Source organism: Salvelinus alpinus, chromosome 1, assembly GCF_045679555.1.
Source record: "Salvelinus alpinus chromosome 1, SLU_Salpinus.1, whole genome shotgun sequence".
Taxonomy (NCBI): domain Eukaryota; kingdom Metazoa; phylum Chordata; class Actinopteri; order Salmoniformes; family Salmonidae; genus Salvelinus; species Salvelinus alpinus.
In genome coordinates, this window is record NC_092086.1 from 64,327,274 (window position 1) to 64,354,475 (window position 27,202).

General features: G+C 41.3%; 1 protein-coding gene across 1 annotated transcript; it reads right to left on the reverse strand.

Moving 5' to 3' along the window:
* Positions 1-9,520: 9,520 nt before the first annotated feature.
* Positions 9,521-22,239, reverse strand: LOC139583162 (alpha-1A adrenergic receptor-like). The gene is made up of 2 exons (XM_071413966.1): positions 21,166-22,239; positions 9,521-10,346 (listed from the first exon to the last, which is right to left on the reverse strand). Exons 1-2 carry the CDS (start codon positions 22,133-22,135, stop codon positions 9,805-9,807), a joined length of 1,512 nt encoding a protein of 503 aa, XP_071270067.1. The 5' UTR covers positions 22,136-22,239; the 3' UTR covers positions 9,521-9,804.
* Positions 22,240-27,202: the final 4,963 nt, after the last annotated feature.

Consider the following 27,202-nt stretch of genomic DNA (forward strand, 5'->3'; position numbering starts at 1 on the left):
TAACAATTCTAGGGAGAGAAAGCGTTTTTGTAATGTTACTCGAATGTTTGAGTGTTCTATCTATGTTAGCAAGAATATTAGAATATTTTGGTGTTAAAGTTAGGTGAACATTCCCTCAATGTCAAGCAGAAGTGATTTAGAACGTGTTTGCAATGTTCACAGAATATACTACATTAATGTTCTAGATGTGTTATATGGGACATTGCAAGAACATTCATGTGTCCAGTTAGGAGAATATTCCCTCAACGTCCCACCAAACATAAACAGGACATGGATGCCATGTTCTCACAATACAAGATATTAATGTTCTAGACAAGTTTCATGGAAATGTTGCAAGAACATTTCTGTGTATCAGTTGTCAGGATGTCTTCTGATGGTCTCAAAGAAACATTGTCCAAAAAATGTATATTTCATTAAACATCACATCACATCAAGGCCTTGATTGGTGAACCACTGATTCATTTTCAGCTCTTTTTGTCTGTTGACAAGTTTAGGGATACTCACACACACAGTGGTGTTTCACATACAGTGGTGTTTTCAACTTACATATTTGACACACTTTGCATGTTCATTTATACAGTAATTTTTATTTAACATGTCCCCACCTGGGCTTTGAACTCACAAACCTCTTGGTTTACAGTACTCAGATATTCTTGCTACGCCACCATGTCTGTGTCAGTTATCAGTTAATTTGACTATTCTCTCATCGTTCTCTCATTTCCTTATTTCAACTATTTAAGATATTTCTGTATAGTTGTTTAATGGTTTTGGCACATAATAACCTGTTATAATGATAGTCCTGAACCACTATGATCAATGCAAGTTTTTCTTGAGTGTACTTTGAACAGAGCTCAGATTTACTTCAAAGTGCATTCACCCTATTGCTTAGACATATCAAGTTGTTTCAGACCTACAAAAGTGCATTGTTCAGAGGAGCTGGGGTTTCTTCTGGACAATATTCTCCTACCCCACAGAAAAGTCGACATATAAATGCTTTTGCAACGTTCCCATGAAACATGTCTAGAACATTATTTTATGTTCTGAGAACATGGTAACCATGTTCTTTGTAAGTTCTATTTTACATTATTAAGGGAATGGACTCTTGGAAACATTCCTTGCACATCACAGGAACATTCCTATGAAAACATTAGATGTATCCCGTGCTGCTCAGTTGGTAGAACATGGCACTTGCAACACCAGGGTTGTGGGTTTGATTCCCACGGGGACCAGCATGAAAATGTGTGCTCTGGATAAGACTTTCTGCTAAACGACTTAATTGTTAATGAGACTAAGGGAACATTCTCTAAAGCTGTGGGAATGTTTGTTGTTAGCTGCGATCTGTGTGAAGATTCGCCCACATTCTTCTTATTGAAGGGCTCTGGAATCAATGAATGGGCTTGGTTGAACTGGATGGAGTGTAGAGAAGGTTATTTGACTGGATAAAACCCTGTCTCAGTCATTTCTCATTTGTGGAGCCCAGTTAGCGCTAAAACATTCATCGTCAACATCCCTTTGAGATCACTTTTTTGTATTTGCTAGAAAAAGTCTGAAATATGCACAAGAGATGGTACTTGCTCTACAAATCCAAATGCTGTTATCTTGGGTACAAATTATACAAGTTGTGGGACCATTTTGGGAGGGAGAAAAGGGTATTATTGAGATCAAATGCCATGGACAGATACATCCTCAAAATGTGCTTTATAGCTGAATGCTGACATAGAAAATGTCTCTCTCACATTCTCTGCTGAACATCTATTTTTATGATGTACACAGTATTCTGTATCACTGAATGGACTAGGGACATATTTGCAAAGGAGTGTGTTCTTGACCCTGATGATAAACTTCATACCTTGACCTCTGCTGCTATGCTTTCATGCTGCCATCGAACAGACAGTGCTTAAGATCATTACTTGCATCGTTCTATAACCACTTCAGGCTACCAAATTCCACAAGACCCAGACAAGTGATGCCACACTTAATAAGGAGCTTATTTTCTGGTCCTTTACCACCTAGCGAATGCTGTTGTTCACCCACAATAAATACTGTTGATACTGGAATGTGTGATCTATTAAGTTATCCATAAATATTTGTTCCATTCCCTTAAAAGGAGGGTGATATGTATGTTATAACTTTCATTATAATAATGAAACTGAGAAATGATGAGGAACAGCCAGGAACGTTCATAAATCACGTTTATTTAACCAGTCAATCAAAACTAAATAACAATGTACTACAAATCAATTTACTTACACAGAAATCACCTCTGTGCTGTCTTATCTGTGTCTGCTGAACAGAATGTACAGTGATTGGTAGGAGAAATGGAGTAGTATACTGTACATTTCTAACGGTCCGTTCTCCCTCACTTAGTCCAGCTGTAAAGTAATCATTTTTGTCTGAATTAAGATTGATACATTTTAATATGACTACATGTTTTCAAGAGAGCTAACATCTATTATTGTTATTAGTAGTATTTCTGAATTAAGGCATTTGATTTTACAATATCTTTAAATTTAGATCGATCTTAGAGCTTGCAAGAAAGGCATTTCACTGTACTTGTGCACATGACATTAAAACATGAAATCTGAACAGCCATAGAGGGTCTTGATTTTAATTTCATTTAATGTATTTAATTGAAATCTTAATTGGCATAGTTAGATTGTTACTGCACTGTCCCTCTAAATTGTTTGTTAAATAAAACATTTCTATCACATATATCGCCATCAATCACAAGTTTAGCAGATGTGAACTACAAACGCTGCAGATGTGTACAAACGCTGCAATACGATACTGTAAATAAAGATACATCACACATATATATATACATGCCTTCATACAATAAAAATGTATTTTCAGTGGCTGTTATGGAATACTACATATACATTCTTAAATTGAGAGAACAAACCCAAATGCACATGGGGATTGATGTCAAAAATGAACCTGCATGATCTCAACATAATGCTTTCAATAGCCTTTACTGGGCAGCTAGCTATCAAATATAAATGTTTCACTAAACATACAAATAGAACAAATACAATATGACAAGAAGAATATGTTTCACCCTCCAAAATAGTCGAGACGATTGTCTTTTATACACACTGAGTGTACGAAAGATTAAGAATACTTTCCTAAACTCAGCAAAAAAAGAAACATCCCTTTTTCAGGACCCTGACTTTCAAATCCAAATAACTTCACAGATCTTCATTGAACAGGGTTTAAACACTGTTCCCCATGCTTGTTCAATGAACCATAAACAATTAAGGAACATGCACCTGTGGAACGGTCATTAAGACACTAACAGCTTACAGACGGTAGGCAATTAAGGTCACAGTAATGAAAACTTAGGACACTAAAGAGGCTTTTCTACTGACTCTGAAAAACACCAAAAGAAAGATGCCCAGGGTACCTGCTCATCTGCGTGAACGTGCCTTAGGCATGCTGCAAGGAGGAATGAGGACTGCAGATGTGGCCAGGGCAATAAATTGCAATGTCCGTACTGTGAGATGCCTAAGCCAGCGCAACACGGAGACAGGACGGACAGCTGATCATCCTCTCAGTGGCAGACCACGTGTAACAACACCTGCACAGGATCGGTACATCCGAACATCACACCTGCGGGACAGGTACAGGATGGCAACAACAACTGCCCGAGTTACACCAGGAAGGCACAATCCCTCCATCAGTGCTCAGACTCTCCACAATAGGCTGAGAGAGGCTGGACTGAGGGTTTGTAGGCCTGTTGTAAGGCAGGTCCTCACCAGACATCACCAGCACAAACCCACAGTCGCTGGACCAGACAGGACTGGCAAAAAGTGCTCTTCACTGACGAGTCGCGGTTTTGTCTCCACAGGGGTGATGGTCGGATTTGCGTTTATCGTCGAAAGAAGGAGTGTTACACCGAGGTCTGTACTCTGGAGCGGGATCGATTTGGAGGTGGAGGGTCCATCATGGTCTGGGGCGGTGTGTCACTGCATCATCGTACTGAGCTTGTAATCATTGCAGGCAAATATCAACGCTGTGCGTTACAGGGAAGACATCCTCCCTCATGTGGTACCCTTCCTGCAGGCTCATCCTGACATGACCCTCCAGCATGACAATGCCACCAGCCGTACTTCTCGTTATGTGCGTGATTTCCTGCAAGACAGGAATGTCAGTGTTTTGCCATGGCCAGCGAAGAGCCCGGATCTCAATCCCATTGAGCACGTCTGGGACCTGTTAGATCGGAGGGTTAGGGCTTGGGCCATTCCCCCCAGAAATGTCTGGGAACTTGCAGGTGCCTTGGTGGAAGAGTGGGGTAACATCTGACAGCAAGAACTGGCAAGTCTGGTGCAGTCCATGAGGAGGAGATGCACTGCAGTACTTAATGCAGCTGGTGGCCACACCAGATACTGACTATTACTTTTGACCCCCACCCCCTTTGTTCAGGGACACATTATTCCATTTCTGTTAGTCACGTGTCTGTGGAACTTGTTCAGTTTATGTCACAGTTGTTGAATCTTGTTATGTTCATACAAATATTTACTCATGCTAAGTTGCTGAAAATAAACGCAGTTGACAGTGAGAGGACGTTTCTTTTTTTGCTGAGATTATTATCGAGTTGCACCACCTTTGGGTGGTGGACCATTCTTCATACACATGGGAAACTGTTGAGCGTGAAAACCCAGCAGCGTTGCAGTTCTTGACACAAACCGGTGCGCCTGGAAACTACTACCATACCCTGTTCAAAGGCACTTAACTATTTTTGTCTTGCCCATTTACCCTCTGAATGGCAGACATACACAATCCATGTCTCAATTATTTCAAGGCTTAAAAATACTTCTTTAACCTGTCTCCTCCCCTTCATCTACACCAATTGAAGTGGATTTAACAAGTGACATCAATAAGGGATCATAGCTTTCACTTGGATTCACCTGGTTAGTCTATGTCATGGAAAGGTGTCCTAATTTTTTGTACACTCAGTGTATGTTACAATGCAGAGCAGTGCAACCAAAGTCAAGACGTGGGCAAAGTTGATCCCCCTTCAAGGGCCTAGTTACATTTTTTTTTGTCACCTCGGTGCAATTTTCACAAGTATGTGGTACATTTTCACAACTCTTAGTACGAAACTCTAAACAGATAATAAAAAAGGCAGTTATTTCAAAAGTCTAAGCACATTTTCAATTGACTAAGTGTTTAATCTAGAAATACATTTTTCACATTGCAATACATGTTCAGATAAAGTAATTGCTTTTCACAATGCAATGCTCTCATTACTTTGAAATAATTCTCTTCTCTTTTTTTAAGAGACATTTACGATTACTTAATCCGACTGCTTTTAATTGATAATCACTTAAATGTTTGGTAAACCTATAGATTTAAATCAATTGGTTTGTTAACTACAGATTTTGATAACTACATAATGAAAATGTATGTTTGTAAAGTAGAAACATAAAATGTATGATATATATATATGTAACCAAAAAAGTGCTAAACAAATCAAAGTATATTTTATATTTGAGATTCTTCAAATAGCCATGCTTTGCCTTGATGACAGCTTTGCACACTCTTGACATTCTCTCAACCAGCTTCCCCTGGAATGCTTTTCCAACAGTCTTAAAGGAGTTCCCACATATGCTGAGCACTTGCTGGCTGCTTTTCCTTCACTCTGCGGTCCGACACATCCCAAACCATCTCAATTGGGTTGAGATCGGGGGATTGTGGCGGCCAGGTCATCTGATGCAGCACTCCATCACTCTCCTTCTTGGTAAAATAGCCCTTACACAGCCTGGATGTGCGTTTGGTCATTGTTCTGTTGAAAAACAAATGATAGTCCCACTAAGCGCAAACCAGATGGGATGGCATATCGCTGCAGAATGCTGTGGTAGCCATGCAGGTTAAGTGTGCCTTGAATTCTAAATAAATCCCAGAACGTGTCACCAGGAAAGTACCCCCACACCATAACACCTCGTCCTCCATGTTTTACAGTGGGAAATACACACGCAGAGATCATCTGTTCACTCACATCGCGTCTCACAAAGACACGGCGGTTGGAACCAAAAATCTCAGACCAAAGAATAGAAATTCCACAAATTTGATTTGTTTAACACTTTTTTGGTTACAACGTGATTCCATATGTGCTATTTCATAGTTTTAATGTATTCAATGTTATTCTACATTGTAGAAAATAGTCCAAATAAACAAAAATCCTTGAATGAGTAGGTGTTCTAAAACTTTTGACTGATAGTATATAGGTATATATATACAGTTGAAGTCGGAAGTTTACATACACTTAGGGTGGAGTCATTAAAACTTGTTTTTCAACCACTCCACAAATTTCTTGTTAACAAACTATAGTTTTGGCAAGTCGGATAGGACATTTACTTTGTGCATGACACAAGTCATTTTTCCAACAATTGTTTACAGTCAGATTATTTCACGTATAATTCAATGTGTCACAATTCCAGTGGGTCAGAAGTTTACATACACTAAGTTGACTGTGCCTTTAAACAGCTTGGAAAATTCCATGAAATTATGTCATGGCTTTAGAAGCTTCTGATAGGCTAATTGACATGATTTGAGTAAATTGGAGGTGTACCTGTGGATGTTTTTCAAGGCCTACCTTCAAACTCAGTGCCTCTTTGCTTGACATCATGGGAAAATAAAAATAAATCAGCCAAGACCTCAGAAAATAAATTGTAGACCTCCACAAGTCTGGTTCATCCTTGGGAGAAATTTCCAAATGCCTGAAGGTACCACGTTCATCTGTACAAACAATAGTACGCAAGTATAAACACCATGGGACCACGCACCTGTCATTCCGCTCAGGAAGGAGAGGCGTTCTGTCACCTAGAGATGAACGTACTTTGGTGCGAAAAGTGCAAATCAATCCCAGAACAACCGCAAAGGACCTTGTGAAGATGCTGGAGGAAACAGGTACAAAAGTATCTATATCCACAGTAAAACGAGTGCTATATCGACATAACCTGAAAGGCAGCTCAGCAATGAAGGAGCCACTGCTCCAAAACCGCCATAAAAAATCCTGACTACGGTTTGCAACTGCACATGGGGACAAAGATTGTACTTTTTAGAGAAATGTCCTCTGGTCTGATGAAACAAAAATAGAACTGTTGGCAGCATCATGTTGTGGGGGTGCTTTGCTGCAGGAGGGACTGGTGCACTACACAAAATAGATGGCATCGTGAGGAAGGAAAGTTATGTGGATATATTGAAGCAACATCTCAAGACATCAGTCAGGAAGTTATAGCTTGGTCGCAAATGGGTCTTCCAAACGGACAATGACCCCAAGCCTACTGCCAAAGTGGTGGCAAAATGGCTTAAGGACAACAAAGTCAAGGTATTGGAGTGGCCATCACAAAGTCCAGACCTCACTCAATCCTATACAAAATTTGTGGGCAGAACTGAAAAAGCTTGTGTGAGCAAGGAGGCTTACAAACCTGACTCAGTTGCACCAGCTCTGCCAGGAGGAATGGGCCAAAATTCACCCAACTTATTGTGGGAAGCTTGTGGAAGGCTACCCAAAACGTTTGACCCATATTCAACAATTTAAAGGCAATGCTACCTAATACTAATTGAGCGTATGTAAACTTCTGACACACTGGGAATGTGATGAAAGAAATACAAGCTGAAATAAATAATTCTCTCTACTATTATTCGGACATTTCACATTCTTAAAATAAAGTGGTGATCCTAACTTACCTAAGACAGGGAATTATTACTAGGATTACATGCCAGGAATTGTGAAAAACTGAGTTTAAATGTATTTGGCTAAGGTGTATGTAAACTTCCGACTTAAACTGTATATATATACTCTCGAATGTACTACTTTCATGATTTTACTCTACAGTACTCTTTAAAACAATCTGATATTGACAAGATCAGAGATCTACTGTATGTAACAAATCAAATCAAAGTTTATTGGGGGCTTTACCAAAATTGCATTGGCCAGTACAGTACTGTAGTACCATAATATTTGCCATTTATGAACAGACACTTTTATCCAAAGTGACAACAGTCTACACATTTTGGTATGTGACCCTAGTCGGAATCGAACCCACAACTCTATTCTTGCTTGGTAGCGGCAAGTAGCCTAGTGGTTAAGAGCATTCGGCCAGGAACCGAAATATTGCTAGTCCTAATCCCAAGGTGAAAAAATATTCTGTTCTGCTCTTGAGCAAGGCAGTTAAACAACAACTACTTGCCTATGTTGATTAAGGCAGCCCCCTACACCTCTCTGATTCAGAGGGGTTGGGTTAAATGTGTAAGACATATTTCAATTGAATGCATTCAGTTGAGCAACTGACTAGGTATCCCCTTTTCCTAGTGCCATGCTCTTATGAACTGAGCCATGTACAGGACCAATACAATACACGATTACAATACATTTGGAAGATGTATGATTGTCATCTCCATGAGTGTAACACCCTCCTTCAGGCCATGGACGAGGCATGTGATTACATCAATTCAGACCAATGTCAGGCTTAGATTCGCCATGCCTAAAGCTTTTTCCCCAGGTGCATGAACAATGAAGATATTTACTGCGAACTAGTGCCTGTTAAACAGATGTCTTCAATGGTCACACCTTTCGTCACACATTGGATAATAGACATTATGGAAATGTGATGTTCAGTCAATTTTAATGGGAGTGCAGGTGTATTGCCTAATGTGAAAAAAGTGTAATGTACTGTAATTTACATAAATTTTTTATGTAGCATATTACATAAAAAATGCAATTTTAAACTGTCACGCCCTGATCCATTTCACCAGTCCTTGTGCTTGTCTCCACCCCCCTCCAGGTGTCGCCCATCTTCCCCATTATCCCCCGGGTACTTATTCCTGTGTTCTCTGTTTGTCTGTGCCAGTTCGTTTTGCTTGTCAAGTCAACCAGCGTTTTGTCTCAGCTACTGCTTTTCCTCAGTCTCTCTTTTTCTTGCCCTCCTGGTTTTGACCCTTGCCTGTCCTGACTCTGAGCCCGCCTGCTTGACCACTGCCTGACCTGACCCTGAGCCTGCCTGCCATCCTGTACCGTTGCCCCACTACTCTGGATTATCGACCCCTGCCTGACCTGACCTGTCGTTTGCCTGCCCCTGTTGCTGTAAAAAACATTGTTACAACAACACAGTCCGCATTTTGATTTTACCTGAAACGTGATAGAAACATGTGTCTAAGATGTTTTGCTAGTTGATTAACTGGTATTTAAAATAACTAAATTGAGAAGATATTATTATGTTGTGTTTTGATGATTAAACCAATGTACTCTATTTCAGAGTAAACCTATATTGTGGATCAATGGTTGTGTGGTAAAAGATGTTTACAAATGAAATAAATGGACAATGAAAGGGTTTGAATGTAAGACAGGCTGTGTTACAAGTGCTACCCATTTTGAGTTTTGTACTAAGAGTTTTGAAAATTCACCACATAATTGTGAAAATAGTACCAAAACGATAAAAATAAAAAGTTGTATGTGCCAGAGCTGCACATGTTATTCTGAAAAGGTATTGTGCAGTAGCAGAGGCCTTCAGTGTTCTGTCTAAAAGTATCCTTTAATAATACAAATAATTATTTTGGAGGACATGGAACTACATGCAATCAGACTTTTAGTAATAAATACTTACGGACACATTGACCATTGACCCTCTGGTGTGATGCGTAAAACTTAAATCCAGACTGCTACAGTAGTTAGGCTTTTGTCCATATTTCAGCATCCAGCATAAAATACCCACATGCACCTGGATGTAAAGGCTACCGTTGCATAAGTACAGACTATCAAACGGCATTGTCCAGGCTTATGACTGGTGCTCCAACCTGCCATTACATCATTGTCTCAGGTGTTGCCCTGATTGCTCCATGCTCCACCTTTCCATTCCCATTCTGTCCATTGGCATGCACTGGCTCCCTGGCCAGGGGGGAGGCCAGGTTGACTCTGATAGTTCTGCTGGTGCTCTGGCAGACAGCCCCAGGAATGGCCCTCATCTGGCTGGTGAAGGGGCTCCCAGGCAGAGACAGGCAGGGAGACAGGGAGCCATGGCCCCACCCAGACTCCAGGCAAGAGCCGGATCCTTTGCTCACACAGCGAGGGCTGGGATTGACAGAGGACAGGGTCTGCTGGCTCCCGTTCAGGTAGGAGTTGTTGGTGGAGCCCGGGTGAGAGGAACGGTAGTTGTAGTAGGCCCTCCAGCCTTTCTGCTTTTTCTTCTGATGGCAGCGGCACTTGAGGATGCGGATGAAGGCCTGTTTGAACTCTCGGCTGTAGCAGGGGTAGATAATGGGATTCAGGCAGCTGTTGAAGTAGCCCAGCCAGAAGATCACCTTAAAGAACGTCTCCGGGGGACGCAGGTTGGCGTTGAATGACCCTGGGACATTACATTTAGAAAACATGTTATAAATGGACAGAGATTTCCATGTAATTATACATATCTTATATCTGTTATATATTTTAACTTAACTTGGCGTTTTAAATATAAGATGTGGTGGTAGATATACTGTATCTGAGAAAACAATGTAAACGCTGAACCATCTCTTCAATGCATTATGTTTGGTGATCAATAGATGGCAGCATTCATCAAAAGAACCTCACAGATAGTCAATGTACCAGCAGCTACTTTATCACTGGCATCCTCCTCTCGCTCGAGACCACGGATCTGGAAAGACGGGAAAGGTGAAATATAGGCTTGGTGGGGTTTCAATTGCTCAGCTTTCCCCTTCCCGGATTTTTCAGATCAATGATCAGTGACGAAGCTCATGAGAACTTTTAAAGAGTACAGGCAGGGCTTCACTCAACTCTTTACTACCCTCTTCTGTGTCTGTCTGATAGTTTTGTTGAAGCATTAAACACTATTTTCAATTGTACAACTGGCAAAAGTATTTATTTTTAATCATACATTCATTCAAGTATAGAGGGCACAATCTATAGTGTATGATACTCCCGTGCCCCAGGTGTGTAGTGACACGGGAGTATCATACACAATAGAGAAATAGAGATTGGTGGGTCTCCAATTATTACGCTGATTACACAGTGATTCCAAGTATTACCATTTTGGTGCTGATTCTACTGTCTTGACTGTTTCCTGTTTTGGAATGTTTTAGAGAAAGATAGCATGACTCACTGACAGCACACGTCATTACTGTACAGTACTATACTCTCCTTAAAGGCCCAATTCAGCTGTTTTTATATCAATATCAAATAATTTATGGGTCACAATTAAGTACCTTACTGTAATAGATCTGAATTAAAATGGGCAAAAATAGCTTTTTAGCAAAAAACTATTTCTCTTGCAAGAATTTCGCTAGGACTGTCTGGGAATGGTCTGAGGGGGGAAACTGAAAACTCTTTGTTATTGGTCTATTAACCAATTACCGCATGGTGATGTCATCATGGAAAAACGAAAATTCTCACCCATGCAAACCTGCTGATTAGAAGGTCCTGTGTAGATTGTGTTTTCAACCAGCAATTATCAGGAAATAACGCTGATCAAATGTTTTCACACATTTTCAATGTTAGTTTCATCAGCTGTTGTACAATATGATACAAAACACAGGAAAAACTGCACTTTGAATGCACTGGCCCTTTAATCACTGAGGTCAACCCTACCAACCATGCATGTGCTTCCACTGATTCTGAATAAGCTACTAAGCTTCCAATACTATTGAAGAAAAGTATTAAAAAAGATATAGGCAGGATTTACAAGCAGCCTAATTAAATATAGAAATCATTACAGTAATCTATAAAACTACTGTGCCGACACTACTGTGCACTTTTTCAAGTTTCATCTTTGCTGTCTCCAGCTCATAAACAAAGGTCACAGACATCCGTCATCATTCCAAATTCTTCCCCATTTTACAGGCACACTAATCCCAGAGGCTTTCACTGCTGGGAGTCCGATCTTTTACAACCCTCGCACTCCTCCAATGATGCACATCACATCCCCTTTTTTGGCCTTTTTGGACTCAGCATTGTGGGTAATCATCCACGTTGGTGTGTCCTGCCACAGAAACCTTGGCTGTCAAGTTATTGGATGAAAACCTGAAAAGGAAGATGTTGCATTCTATCCTATTTCTCTCTTTCGGCTTTGGGATGGAGAGAGGTTTAACAAGAGTTATTACAGTGTTTCCTCAGAATAGAGCCATGGCTCATAGAACCATCTAATTCAAGGACACATTTGTCATTTCCCAGCCTGTCCCTAGGAGAGACTGTGGTTACACTTTAATAATGTGCTACTGGCTGGCTTTATTGTCCAGTGCAAAGTGCCTTCATAGCCGGAGATTCCACAACGCTATTTCACTAACTGTAACGTCCTCATCCCCCAACCTCCCTAGTCACTGGAAGCCAGGAACCCACTTTACTCTGATAGTGCTTACATGCAAAGATTTAGGATGCTTCTTCGCGCCGTGCAACTGTGGAATCCACGCTCACAAATCACAGTGCACTTTGTCCAACTTCTCTCTTAATTCCACTTGCACAGTCCATCTCCTAGGGCTTTATTTACACATACCAGTTGACCATTTAATCTACTCGCCACGTCTTTCACACATCCGGACAACATTGACTGCCCGTCTTATCTACAAAATGACTGAGTCGGACATGACGGCTGCTGAATTCTGACAAACTAATGAGCCAAACACAGAAAGGTAGTCAATGTTGCTCTAGAGAGAAGAGGTAGTAAGCAACAAAGCATAGACTGATGCAATACATTTGACTATGAATGGGGGACAGTCAAATTTACAGTAGGCTTCCAGTATGCAGTGCCCTGTGAGGCTGCTGGGTTTCAACACATCTCCTGGCTATGCCCTGAGTGCTGCTAAAAAACAGCATGCTAGAGGGAGGGGGAGGAGACCTCAGGATAATGCAGCAAACTCCTCAATCTATCATTGTTTCACAATCAATCGCCATACAGAGAAATAATCTCAAATGGAATCTCTCAGTCCATGCCCTCTTCTACCAATGTGGAGGTCCTTAGAGGAATTGTATGCCCGGGCATTGATTGAGTAACATGGAATGAGAAAACAACAGTCATGTCGCCACATTCATTTCTCAGAGGTCCAGACAGACTGGGAATATTTTTACTTTTATCACTGATGCTGTCAAATTACTATTTGTCCTACGCATTTTAGCTACATAACTGGTATTTCCATTTTAGGACCGAAACATTGACTACAGATTCAGCCAAAAGGAGCAGTTCATTTTTATAGGAAGGATTTATCCATTTTCTAGTTTGGGCATGTTTGCTAACACATACCTGATTATGATAGTGTAGGCAAGGAATCAAATCAAATCCAATCAAATTGTATTTGTCACATGCGCCGAATACAACAGGTGCAGACCTTACAGTGAAATGCTTACTTACAAGCCCTTAACCAACAATGCAGTTTTAAGAAAAAAACATTAAAAAATAATAATAATAATAACAATAATTTAGAGCAGCAATAAACAATAAACAGCAATAGCAGCAGGTAGCCTAGGGCCAGTAACCGAAAGGTTGCTAGATTGAATCTCCGAGCTGACAAGGTAAACATTTGTTGTTCTGCCCCTGAACAAGGCAGTTAACCCACTGTTCCTAGGCTGTCATTGTAAATAAGAAGTTGTTCTTAGCTGACTTGCCTTGTTAAATAAAGGTTAAATAATTTTTTTTACAGGGGTACCGGTACAGAGTCACTGGTTAGTCGAGGTAATTGAGTTAATATGTAGGTAGAAATATATAAGTGACTTATACATAGATAATTACAGAGAGCAGCAGCAGCGTAAAAGAGTGAAGAGGTGGTGCAGGGGGGCAATGCAAATAGTCTGGGTAGCCATTTGATTAGATGTTCAGTAGTCTGATGGCTTGGGGGTAGAAGCTGTTTAGAAGCCTCTTGGACCTAGACTTGGTGCTCCGGTACCACTTGCCGTGCAGTAGCAGAGAGAACAGTCTATGACTAGGGTGGCTGGAGTCGTTGACAATTTTTAGGGCCTTCCTCTGACACCGCCTGGTATAGAGGTCCTGGATGGCAGGAAGCTTGGCCCCAGTGATGTACTGGGCCGTACGCACTACCCTCTGTGGTGCCTTGCAGTCGGAGGCCGAGCAGTTGCCATACCAGGCAGTGATGCAACCAGTCAGGATGCTCTTGATGGTGCAGCTGTAGAACCTTTTGAGGATTTGAGGACCCATGCCAAATCTTTTCAGTCTCCTGAGGGGGAATAGGATTTGTCGTGCCCTCTTATCGACTGTCTTCGTGTGTTTGGACCATGTTAGTTTGTTGGTGATGTGGACACCAAGGAACTTGAAGCTCTCAACCTGCTCCACTATAGCTCTGTCGATGAGAATGGGGGTGTGCTGGGTCTTCCTTTTCCTGTAGTCCACAATCATCTCCTTAGTCTTGATCACGTTGAGGGAGAGGTTGTTGTCCTGGCACCACACGGCCAGGTCTCTGACCTCCTCCCTATATGCTGTCTCGTCATTGTTGGTGATCAGACCTACCACTGCTGTGTCATCGGCAAACTTAATGATGGTGTTGGAGTCGTGCCTTGCCGTGCAGTCATGAATGAACAAGGAGTACAGGAGGCGACTGAGCACGCACCCATGAGGGGCCCCCGTGTTGAGGATCAGCATGGCGGATGTGTTGTTACCTACCCTTACCACCTGGGGGCGGCCCGTCAGGAAGTCCAGGATCCAGTTGCATCCAGGATCCAGTTGCAGAGGGAGGTGTGCAGTCCCAGGGTCCTTAGCTTAGTGATGAGCTTTGAGGAAACTATGGTGTTGAACGCTGAGCTGTAGTCAATGAACAGCATTCTCACATAGGTGTTCCATTTGTCCAGGTGTGAAAGGGCAGTGTGGAGTGCATCTGTGGATCTGTTGGGGCATTATGCAAATTGGAGTGGGTCTAGGTTTTCTTGGATAATGGTGTTGATGTGAGCCATGACCAGCCTTTCAAAGCACTTCATGGCTACAGATGTGAGTGCTATGGGTCGGTAGACATTTAGGCAGGTTACCTTAGTGTTCTTGGCCACAGGGACTATGGTGGTCTGCTTGAAACATGTTGGTATTACAGACTCAGACAGGGAGTGGTTGAAATTGTCAGTGACGACACTTTCCAGTTGGTCAGCGCATGCTCGGAGTACACGTCCTGGTAATCCATCTGGCCATGTGGCCTTGTGAATGTTGACCTGTTTAAAGGTCTTGCTCACATCGGCTGTGGAGAGCGTGATCACACAGTCGTCCAGAACAGCTGATGCTCTCATGCATGTTTCAGTGTTACTAGCCTCGAAGCGAACACAGAAGTAATTTAGCTAATCTGGTAGGCTCGTGTCACTGGGCAGCTCTCAGCTGTGCTTCCCTTTGTAGTCTGTAATAGTTTGCAAGCCCTGCCACATCCGATGAGCGTCAGAGTCGGTGTAGTACGATTTGATCTTAGTTCTGTATTGACGCTTTACCAGTGATGGTGGTCTAGAGTTTTATTCCCTCTGGTTGCACATTTAACATGTTGGTAGAAATTTGGTAAAATTGATTTAAGTTTCCCTGCATTAAAGTCCCCGGCCACTAGGGGCACCGCCTCTGAAACAGGGTTTCCTGTTTGCTTATGGCAGTATACAGTTCATTGAGTGCGTTCTTAGTGCAAGCATCGATCTGTGGTGGTACGCAGACAGCTACGAAAAATACAGATGAAAAGTCTCTAGGTAGATAGTGTGGTCTACAGCTTATCATGAGATACTCTACCTCAGGCGAGAAAAACCTAGAGACTTCCTTAGATATCGTGCACCAGCTGTTATTTACAAATATACATAGACTGCCTCCCCTTGTCTTACCAGAGGCTGCTGTTCTATCCTGCCGATACAATGTAATCCCGCCAGCTGTATGTTATTCATGTCATCATTCTGCTACGACTAGGTGAAACATAAGATATTACAGTTTTTAATGTCCCGTTGGTAGGATATAAGTGCTTTTAGTTCGTCCAAGTTATTATCCAGCGTACAAAGTACAAAGTACTAAAGTACCGATGGCAAGGGCACATTATCCAATCTTCGGCGGATCCTCACAAGGCACCCCGATCTCCTTCCGCATTATCTTTTCCGATTCTTTCTTCTGAGAATGACGGGATGAGGGCCTGTTCGGGTGTCTGGAGTAAATCCCTCTCGTCCGACTCAATAAAGACAAATTATTCGTCCAGTTCAAGGCGAGTAATCGCTGTTCTGATTTCTAGAAGCTCTTTTCGGTCATAAGGGACGGTAGCAGCAACAATATGTACAAAATAAGTTACCAACAGTGTGAAAAAATCTAACAAAATAGCATGGTTGGTAAACAGCCCATAAAACGGCAGCCATCTTCTCCGGCGCCATATAGCGCCGGAGAAAGACCCTGAGATCTACCTGGGAACTTAATGCTCTTGGACAGCTCCGCACACACCCATTAATGGACAAAAGCATGGAATAAAATATAATGTCAAAGGCCATTTTTAAAGAGGGCTTAAGATGCATGATAGTAAGTGGGACCTACTGAATGAGTGCCTTGGCATTCCCACTGCAATCCTGCCCCCTGCCCTCTAAAAGCATCAGGAACCCATCACCATCATATCACGCTCAAGGTCCAGCTCACTGGAGAATTTGGGTTGATAAGTTAACTAATCTGAAACATTATGGGAAACATCTATTAAATATGGTGGGAATGCAATATCATGCATATGCATTTAACTGTAACCTTGGTAAAATAGTAAATATTGGTTACGTAACTTGGAAAGCAACAATCATTGGAAGGTCAGTATCTTTAGCAGGTAATTGTCACGCCCTGACCATAGTTTGCTTTGTATGTTTTATGTTTTGTTTGGTCAGGGTGTGAACTGAGTGGGCATTCTATGTTGTATGTCTGGTTTGTCTATTTCTATGTGTTTGGCCTGATATGGTTCTCAATCAGAGACAGGTGTTTTGTGTTGTCTCTGATTGGGAACCATATTTAGGTAGCCTGTTTTGTATTGTAGGTTGTGGGTTATTGTCTATGTTATGTTGCATGTTAGCACAGTGTTTATATAACGGTCACGTTCATCTTATTTGTTTTGTTGTTTTTGTTTAAGTATTCTTCATTAAATATAGAAGAATGTATTCAAACCACGCTGCGCTTTGGTCCGCTTCTTACGACGATCGTGACAGTAATATTTTGGTTCATCTAGTGAGTTCTGAGATGAAAAAAGCAAAACGTCCTCAACCACTATACTGATCACCACCGTCAGTTGTCAATTGAAAAAATGCGGTTTCCTGTTTGTCCCATAAAATCTATTATTCTATTCTTCACCACCTCCGCCTGAGGACAAGCCATAAAATACAGGCACAATAGATCACAGAGCACAATAGTTTGTGGTTACTACATCATGTTGGGTGACAAAAACAAAACATGCCCTTGGCGGGTCAAGGCAGAGAGTTTAAAAATTGTACAATTTATACTGGCATTGAAAAGTGGAACTATTGTCACACACAATCTGCAAAATCTCTCACAAAGATACTTTAAAATCCTGGCAGTTGCAATAGCAACAAGTCTGTCAAATATGAACACCAAGAATTCTTCACCCAGCTATTTTTATCCAATTCGTCTAAGGGAGTGCTTTGTAAGGACTACCATTAATTTCCAATGAAAACACCATCTATATGCCAATTATTACTGTTTATATCTAGGGCTTTATTGCATAACTGAGATAATAACCGCTCCCAATCTCCATACCTTAAGTAAATAATAATAACATGATTCGTGAACTTGACTAACTAGGCTACTACCCAAAGCACTGTCTGATTGCTCACCATCAAGTACTCTGTGTGATTTTTACTAGATGCCATCCCTCTACTCTACACAATGCTTCCACTTCCATGGTGTGGCCAGGCTAGGTCACCGCTCTGCTCAGTGCGTATATTATTGTTTCCATCTCTGTCATCCACACAGCCAGTCTATATCACACCCTGAGGAGGCCTCAGGAACCAATAGGGAGCCGCAATTTGACATTATAACTGGGTAATTTGAGCAAAGCCAAATAACCTGATTATCACCACAAAACTGTACATTTCTGTTATCTCACGCAAGGTCATGACTGACTGATATCACCCTTGATTCAGGATTTATTGATGTGATAGACACACTGGTTTAGTAAAAGCACAGAATAATTAGTATACCAGTAATCAATCATTGAAAATATAGTAGCTCCTGTATTTATTTAATCTCCTAGTGGTATAGGCCTATTGACTTTTTGCTTTACAAAATTGAAATGAAAATGTCCAGTTAACTGTGTGAAGTTCACATGGAGAGAATGAAGATTGTGGGCCTGAGACTTGGAAATTAGACTTTCAAAGAGCATGAGCATGCTACGGTATACATTTCTAAATGGATTTGGTATTTCAGGGTTGGCACAATTCTGTAAATATAGACGAATATAGAGGGCGGGGGGATGGTCATGTATAAAAGTCTGTTTCGTCTCTCTGAACTTTTCCATGTCAACAACAGATGTAGGAGGAATCCACTGTCATGTGTAATGTGTTGCTCACTTGATTTAAGAGGTGCTGGGAACATGGGAAGCTCAAGATAGAGGCTTGCCGATGCTAAAACACACACACGAATAGGCCAACCACCCCCATTAGCACCCACAATAAATGATTTATTAGTACACCAGAGTGCACCCTTATGCTATAACCAAGCTACCCCTAACTAGCTACCAACATTTTCTGGTGCCACAGGCTGGGAACTATGGTATTTTTTCAATCATTTTTGGCATGTTCATCTTTTGATAATAAAAGGAAGCTGTATTTTACTGTCATACCCCACTTTCACGTTTTGGCATGGGTGTAGACCTACTGCGTCTGATTAACCCCTTTTCTGCCTAACCAAATTATTTTATTTTTGACATGACTACCATCAGACTTATGAAAACTCTCCATTATTGGCATACTCTATATGGAAAAAATAGTATCTGTGTGTGTGTCAGAGAGAGAGAGAGAGAGAGAGACTGTGTGTGTGTAAATAAATGCCTGTGTGCTTTTGTGAGAATGATAAGCAGAGAATATCCTGTATAGATAGATGCTGTCGTCTTACGTCACACACACAGCGCCATGCACAGACCTTTCAGGGGGCAGGTGCTCCAAATTAAAAAAAGGGCACCCTGCTTGATTTGTTGTTTTACTTTCATAAATCATAACTCGAAATTCATAACGTAAATGTAAATGTACCAAAATGCCTGTAAAGATAAAAAAAACATATTTTTTTCTCATCATCACAAATTGTAAGTAACCTAGTTACAGTGTATCCTAAAGACATGATTGAAATTGGTAAAAGGGAGTCGTTTATCAGCTGATCTTTGATGTTGATCTGCTAGCTAGTTTAATTTATTTTACTTTTTGTGATTTCGCCTACCTCTGATTGTGATTTCGCCTACCTCTGTCTTTTTGTCGCTCTCTGCTGCGCATATCAGCCAGCCAGACCGAATGATGTAGGCTAAATCTGATGTAATCAAGTATTAATCAAATACAATGCTGTTGTGGCTGTACTGCTGATATTTATACTAGGTAGCTAGCTGCACACACTCCGACAGTGACCGCATCTCTCAAGCCGCATGTTTGTATACCGGGCGTGCGCAATACCCGTACAGGGCAGACTGGGACAAAGGCCAGAGCCGGGTTTCCCGAATCCCGATAGTGATGGAATTTAGGCTTACGAGTGTTTTAACGATGCATCCTAAAAATAACGTCTTCACACCAAGACGTCACACCCGTTTCCAAAAACACCACGCAGTGCACTTGTTACAATATGAAACTGAACGGCCTTTACAGGAGCTGTCCCGTGCTGAAAATGTTTAGTATACAGGCCAAAGAGATCGCTGTAGCTTTTACATGTTTTATGGCTATTCGAAGTCATCTTTTTAATATATTTTGTACACAGTACAGTTCTCCAATTATGAGAAAACATGTTTTGTAGCCTATTGTGTATTTAAGTGTTTGTTTTATATGTTTGCCATGTGTTATGTATTCTAAGTGTTCTCGTGCTATTTTGTATGCAATGTTGGTTTATGTAAATTCCGAATTTCTTCAGTTTGTGTAAACTGTAAAAGTCGCTCATTCCCTCGTTTGCTGTAGAAAATATCAATGTGTCCTACAAATAGGATATGACAATGGTTTTCGCAAATTTTGCTCAACAAATCATTGTAGCCTAAGGGCAGGCAGGAATTGAGCTTAAAGTAGGCCTAGGCTACAGCTATTCTACAATGAAATAAATAAACAATTAAAATAATTAAACATGAAGTAGCAAGTTAAGCAACGTTGACATATACCTAATATTTTGACCTTTTGGTTATTGGTTAGGCTACAGTGAAATGCGTAAGCTTTTAGATAATAGTAGCCTATGGGCTTAATAGATAAGAACATTGTAGCGGCTCAGATGTAGGTCTATCGATTGCACATAGGCCTACATGAAAGTGATGTCAATATTTAGCTTATATTTAGCATTCAGTTGGCTTGTTTTAAATTTGAAAAAATGTGGCCTTGATTCGCTTGTTTATAACATTGCGAACTTTTTCGGCTATTAATATTCAACTATGAAGTTTTCGGCCGTCACAGAGAGACAGATAAGCATCTTCAGTCTATGTTTAGCTGACATTGTATGTGTGTAAAGTGACGCGGAAGGACAAACGATCAACATGCGCAACCAACAGACTGGGTGGGGGGTGGCGAACTTGATGACTTGCGGGAAATGGGATCCGAACAACAATGACAAAAGAATTATACAAAAATATATATTTTTTTTGGGGAAAAAATAATACCACCACCCAAAAGGGCACTTTGGAGACCGGAAGGGCAAAGGGTCATGTGCTCTGCACAGGTAGAGCCCTATCTGTGCTCGTGCCTGGTGACCACACTCATTTTCAAGGTGTCTTTGTTATAAACAGAATGAATGCATTCAGTGTCCTATCTATCTATCTATCTATCTATCTATCTATCTATCTATCTATCTATCTATCTATCTATCTATCTATCTATCTATCTATCTATCTATCTATCTATCTATCTATCTATCTATCTATCTATCTATCTATCTATCTATCTATCTATCTATCTATCTATCTATCTGTCTATCTGTCTGTCTGTCTATCTATCTACCAGTTATGTGGTTCAGTTTAACCTAATGCAACTAGGGGACAATAATGACAACAGTTTGCTCAACAAAACTCCAAACCTACCGATGGGCAGCACGAGGAAGAATGGCAGCCAGCAGAGAATAAACATGCCCACCACGACACCGAGCGTTTTAGCAGCTTTCTTCTCTCGGGAGAACTTGAGCAGTTTGACTGTTAGCGTGCTCCGTGTCTGGCCCTTGCCTGCGCCGCAGTATTCCTGCAGCTGTGCGTTTTTGCAGTGGATCCTGAGCGTGAGCTCATTCGAGTCCATGTGTTCTTTCATGACCCCCGCCTCTAAGTTCTTAGTGGTCCGTTTGGCAACTACATAAACCTGACAGTACATGCAAAGGATGACAGCCAGAGGTATGTAAAATGAACCCAATGACGAGAACAGTGCGTAAAAGGGCTCTTCGGTGATGGGGCAAATGGTGTCGTCATTTGAAGGTGGTTGTTTCCACCCGAGCAGAGGTCCGATGGAAATGACAGTAGCGAGAACCCAAACACCGAGCATGGCCAAAAGGGCTCTTTTCTCCGTTACTATACAGGGGTACTGCAGTGGGTAGCGCACTCCTATATAACGGTCTATGGATATTACGCACAGGCTCATAATGGAAGCAGTGCAACATAGCACGTCCACTGCCGCCCAGATGTCACAGAATATCCTCCCGAATACCCAGTAGTCAAGAATCTCCAATGTTGCAGACACGGGCAGCACGGTTGTACCCAGCAACAGGTCCGCAATGGCTAGGTTGATAATGAAATAGTTTGTTGGGATGCGCAGGTGTCTGTTGCATACAACGGAAAGTATTACGAGTATGTTGCCCACGATTGCGAACAGAATGAACGCACCCAGAACTATACCAACGGACACGGCTCGGGTAAGATCCAGCGGACTCGTGTATGTGTCATTGTCTGTGTCATTTGCTGTGGTCAAGTTGGAATTATTTGCAGATAATGGTCCCTGTGTCCCCGAGTACAGCTCCGAGGAACGGTTACTCCAGAAGTTGACTTCATCAGCAGTATCAAAATTCATGTTGACGACCCTGTTCCTCCATACCAGATATGTGTAAATCCATGGATCAACACAAACTTTGTTTATTTTGTTACATCACCTGTGTACTTCATTTTCAATGGTAATCAAACTAAAACAATTACTAAGAATGAGCGCAAAACTGCGAGAAAAAGCGCAATGACCTTTTATGGTGTGGTTCCATAATCCCACGATGTTGTCTGGAAAAATTAAGTCTCATAACACATGATTATATAACTTTAACCAGTTACTGCAGTCGTCGTGACTGTCGCCTCTCACTCCGTTCCCTCCCCACTGCAGCGCTCCCACCGTGGTGATACAAACTGCTGAAACACAGCGACACCACTGAGTGACCCCTCCCGCATCCATGCGCACAAGATACAACCTTTCCTCCCCTTTCTGGATTGACAATTTTTTTATTTTACACAATTCGTCATCCGACATGCACATGCTATCACACAATTGTTTCCATAACTGACCAACGCGAAACCCTAAAACTGATAAGCACTGGGCTACGTCGACAGGTAATTTAAGTAACAGGCATATAGCGCGTGCCATCAACCCTCACCAATTATTATAGTATCTAGGCTATATTTAGACCCCTAAGCAATATACTGTATGTAAATACCAGCGCGCCAACAATAACTTGTTGAATTGATATAGAAAGGACTACAAATCAAAGCACTAACCTGTACTGCTCATTACACATATAGTCATTGTTAAACTGCAATCTACACAAACTCATGGGCAATTTATTGTGAAAAAATAATTTTGGCGACTCTTTCAATATCTTTGAGGGGACCATTGCGCACAGTCTACTGATGAAAGTTAGACTTTTACAATGTGTGTTTTATTATTAGCACAACGAGTAAACATTGTTAGGTAGTAAGCTATTACAAATTAATTGCGTAAGGGAAGAGTCAGGCAGTCGAGTGGATCCCCTACCAGCCACTCTGGAGCCCAGCATTAATAACTTCTCTAGGATAGGGGGCAGCATTTTCACGTTTGGATGAAAAGCATACCCAAATTCAACTGCCAGCTACTCATCCCCAGAAGATAAGATATGCATATTATTAGTAGATTTGGATAGAAAACACTCTGAAGTTTCTAAAACTGTTTGAGTCATGTCTGTGAGTATAACAGAACTCATATGGCAGGCGAAAACCTGAGAAAAATCCAACCAGGAAGTGGGAAATCTGAGGTTTGTAGTTTTTCAACTCATTGCCTTTCTAATATACAGTGTCTATGGGGTTATATTGCACTTCCTACGGCTTCCACTAGATGTCAACAGTCTTTAGAACCTTGTTTGAGGCTTCTACTGTGAAGGAGGAGGGAATGAGAGCTGTTTCAACCAGATGTCTGGCAGAGTGCCATGAGCTGGTCATGCGCATGGCCGTGAGAGCGACCTGCGTTCCATTGCATTTCTAAAGACAAAGGAATTCTCCGGTTGAAACATTATTGAAGATTTATGTTAAAAACATCCTAAAGATTGAATCTATACATCGTTTGACATGTTTCTACGAACTGTTATATAACTTTTGGAACTTTTCGTCTGAACTTTCCCCTGGACTTGCCTGCGCCTCTTGAGTTTGGATTGTGAACTGAACACGTTAACAAAAAGGAGGTATTTGGACATAAATTATGGACTTTATCGAACAAAACAAACATTTATTGTGGAACTGGGACTCCTGGGAGTGCATTCTGATGAAGATCATCAAAGGTAAGTGAATATTTATAATGCTATTTCTGACTTCTGTTGACTCCACAACATGGCGGGTACCTGTATGGCTTGTTTTTGTGTCTGAGCGCTGTACTCAGATTATTGCATGGTGTGCTTTTTCCGTAAATTGTTTTTGAAATCTGACACAGCGGTTGCATTAAGGAGAAGTATATCTTTAATTCTGTGCATAACAGTTGTATCTTTTATCAAAGTTTATGATGAGTATTTCTGTAAATTGATGTGGCTCTTTGAAAATTCGCCGGATGTTTTCGAGGCACAACATTACTGACCATAACGCGCCAATGTAAACTGAGATTTTTGGATATAAATATGAACTTTATTGAACAAAACATAAATGTATTGTGTAACATGAAGTCCTATGAGTGCCATCTGATGAAGATCATCAAAGGTTAGTGATTAATTTTATCTCTATTTCAGCTTTTTGTGACTCCTCTCTTTGGCTGGAAAATGGCTGTGTGTTTTTGTGACTAGGCTCTGACCTAACATAATCATATGGTGTCCCGAATGTTGTCCTGTAAGAAGTTTTAACAAACTGTAGTTTTGGCAAGTCGGCTAGGACATCTACTTTGTGCATGACACAAGTACATTTTCCAGCAATTGTTCACAGACAGATTATTTCACTTCTGTCTGTGAAAGGTCAGAAGTTTACATACACTAAGTTGACTGTGCCTTTAAACAGCTTGGAAAATTCCATAAAATTATGTCATGGCTTTAGAAGCTTCTGATAGGCTAATTGACATGATTTGAGTAAATTGGAGGTGTACCTGTGGCCTACCTTCAAACTCAGTGCTTCTTTGCTTGACATCATGGGAAAATAAAAATAAATCAGCCAAGACCTAAGAAAATAAATTGTAGACCTCCACAAGTCTGGTTCATCCTTGAGAGCAATTTTCAAACGCCTGAAGGTACCACGTTCATCTGTACAAACAATAGTAAGCAAGTATAAACACCATGGGACCACGCAGCTGTCATACCGCTCAGGAAGGAGAGGCGTTCTGTCTCTTAGAGACGAATGTACTTTGGCGCGGAAAGTGCAAATCAATCCCAGAACAACAGCAAAGGACCTTTTGAAGATGCTGAAGGAAACAGGTACAAAGTATCTATATCCACAGTAAAACAAGTCCTATATCGACATAACCTGAAAGGCCGCTCAGCAGGGAAGAAGCCACTGCTCCAAAACAGCCATAAAAATGCCAGACTACGGTTTGCAACTGCCCATGGGGACAAAGATCGTACTTTTTGGAGAAATGTCCTCTGGTCTGATGAAACAAAAATAGAACTGTTTGGCCATAATGACCATCGTTATGTTTGGAGGAAAAAGGGGGAGGCTTGCATGCCAAAGAACACCATCCCAACTGTGAAGCACGGGGGTGACAGCATCATGTTGTGGGGGTGCTTTGCTGCAGGAGGCATTGGTGCACTTCACAAAATGGAAAATTATGTGGATATATTGAAGCAACATCTCAAGACATCAGTCAGGAAGTTAAAGCTTGGTCGCAAATGGGTCTTCCAAATGGACAATGACCCCAAGCCTACTTCCAAAGTTGTGGCAAAATGGCTTAAGGACAACAAAGTCAAGGTATTGGAGTGGCCATCACAAAGCCCTGACCTCAATCCTATAGAAAATATGTGGGCAGAACTGAAAAAGCGTGTGCGAGCAAGCAGGCCTACAAACCTGACTCAGTTACACCAGCTCTGTCAGGAGGAATAGGCCAAAATTCACCCAACTTATTGTGGGAAGCTTGTGGAAGGCTACCCGAAATGTTTGACCCAAATTAAACAATTTAAAGGCAATGCTACCAAATACTAATTGAGTGTATGTAAACTTCTGACCCACTGGGAATATGATGAAAGAAATACAAGCTGAAAGAAATAATTCTCTCTACTATTATTCTGACATTTCACATTCTTAAAATAAAGTGGTGATCCTAACTGACCTAAAACAGGGAATTTCTACTAGGATTAAATGTCAGGAATTGTCAAAAACTGAGTTTAAATATATTTGGCTAAGGTGTATGTAAACTTCCGACTTCAACTGTATATATCTATTGTAGGTCCTAAAATACAACAATGAATAATGTGGAACAAATGAATACCATCAAAGAATACCTTACAACTTACAATAATGAACACCTTGTGAAACAGCTGTGAAAACCAACTTGGCAATATTTAAGATTGTAATACATAAACGTTGATTTTTTTTTTCACCAATTTTTTTGTACACTCACATCGTAGACTAAAATACAGAATTCTGGTTTGTGGAATTTTGAGGAGGTGGTTGCGGTGTGGGTGGGTGGGAGGTTCTGCCTGTCACTTGTTCTCAACAGGCAGCCAGTCTCAGAAGGGGGACTAGAAGAGGGAGACTGGAAAGTCCAGGCACTGCTGCTCTCTTTGTTCTGAGTGTTTGCAGTGCTAGTGTTTTTAGTTAATCTACGTTTCTCACATATTATGTGCTCAGTATGATAGAGCAAAAAAACTTTCTTTGCAGATAATGACAACATGACAACAACAGTAGCTGTATGATGTAATGAAAAGTTGGAGGGTGGTTGGTAATGGAGGACATCAGGTGGATCCATGGGGTGTTGGGCAGAACCCCTAGATCCTGGAGAACAGGAGCAGAGTTAAAGGGAACAGGGTAGGAGACAGAGACTTTAACAAGTAAACACACAGGTTACACTTTACTGTGAGAAAATGTGATGGATTAGTGCAGTGTTATGAATGGGGGATATGTACTTTTCAACACTTTTGGAAGTGTCCCCCTCCCACTCAGAGCACAGAGAATCAGACTGATCCGAACTCATTGGTTCTGGTGGAAGGGATACCTCCTGGGGGGCTTGGACAGTTGTTGGACCTCAAGTCATTTGGAGAGGTAAACTGAAGAACAACATTTTTATAAGCTCAGCATAACTACAATTTCTTGTCTATTGGGCTTCACCGAAGTGTAGGGCATCAGTGCTTTCAGTGGTCGACCATCCAACTGCTCCTACTGAAGAAGATTGCTGGCTTCCACCAAGGTAACCATAGGAAGACTGAGAAAAATGTCAGTGTTAGGGAAACTACAACTAGCTTCAGGTTATTTTGTGTGCAAATGCAAATAGTTATTATCTGAGATTTTTTATATTCACCTTAACAGATGGTGACCCCAGCTAGGAGTGAAAGAGCAGTGAGGCTTCCCAGGTCTCGCTTTCCTTTCGTCCTTCTTTCAAACCAAGTCATTCGCTCGAATGTCAAAGCACTTGGTCCCCTTCTTGATTCTGCTCCGGTAGCTCTCCTGTTTTTCCTACGCCTTGTCGATGTTCAGTCTCACCTTGATTGATAACAGGAATGAA

What these genes read in the sequence shown, in the direction of transcription:
- LOC139583162 (XM_071413966.1), bottom strand. Translation starts at nt 22,135, where the DNA reads ATGAATTTTGATACTGCTGATGAAGTCAACTTCTGGAGTAACCGTTCC. An exon ending in CTTCCTCGTGCTGCCCATCG is followed by an intron (nt 10,347 to 21,165) that starts GTAGGTTTGGAG and finishes GTAATGTCCCAG; the next exon opens with GGTCATTCAACGCCAACCTG.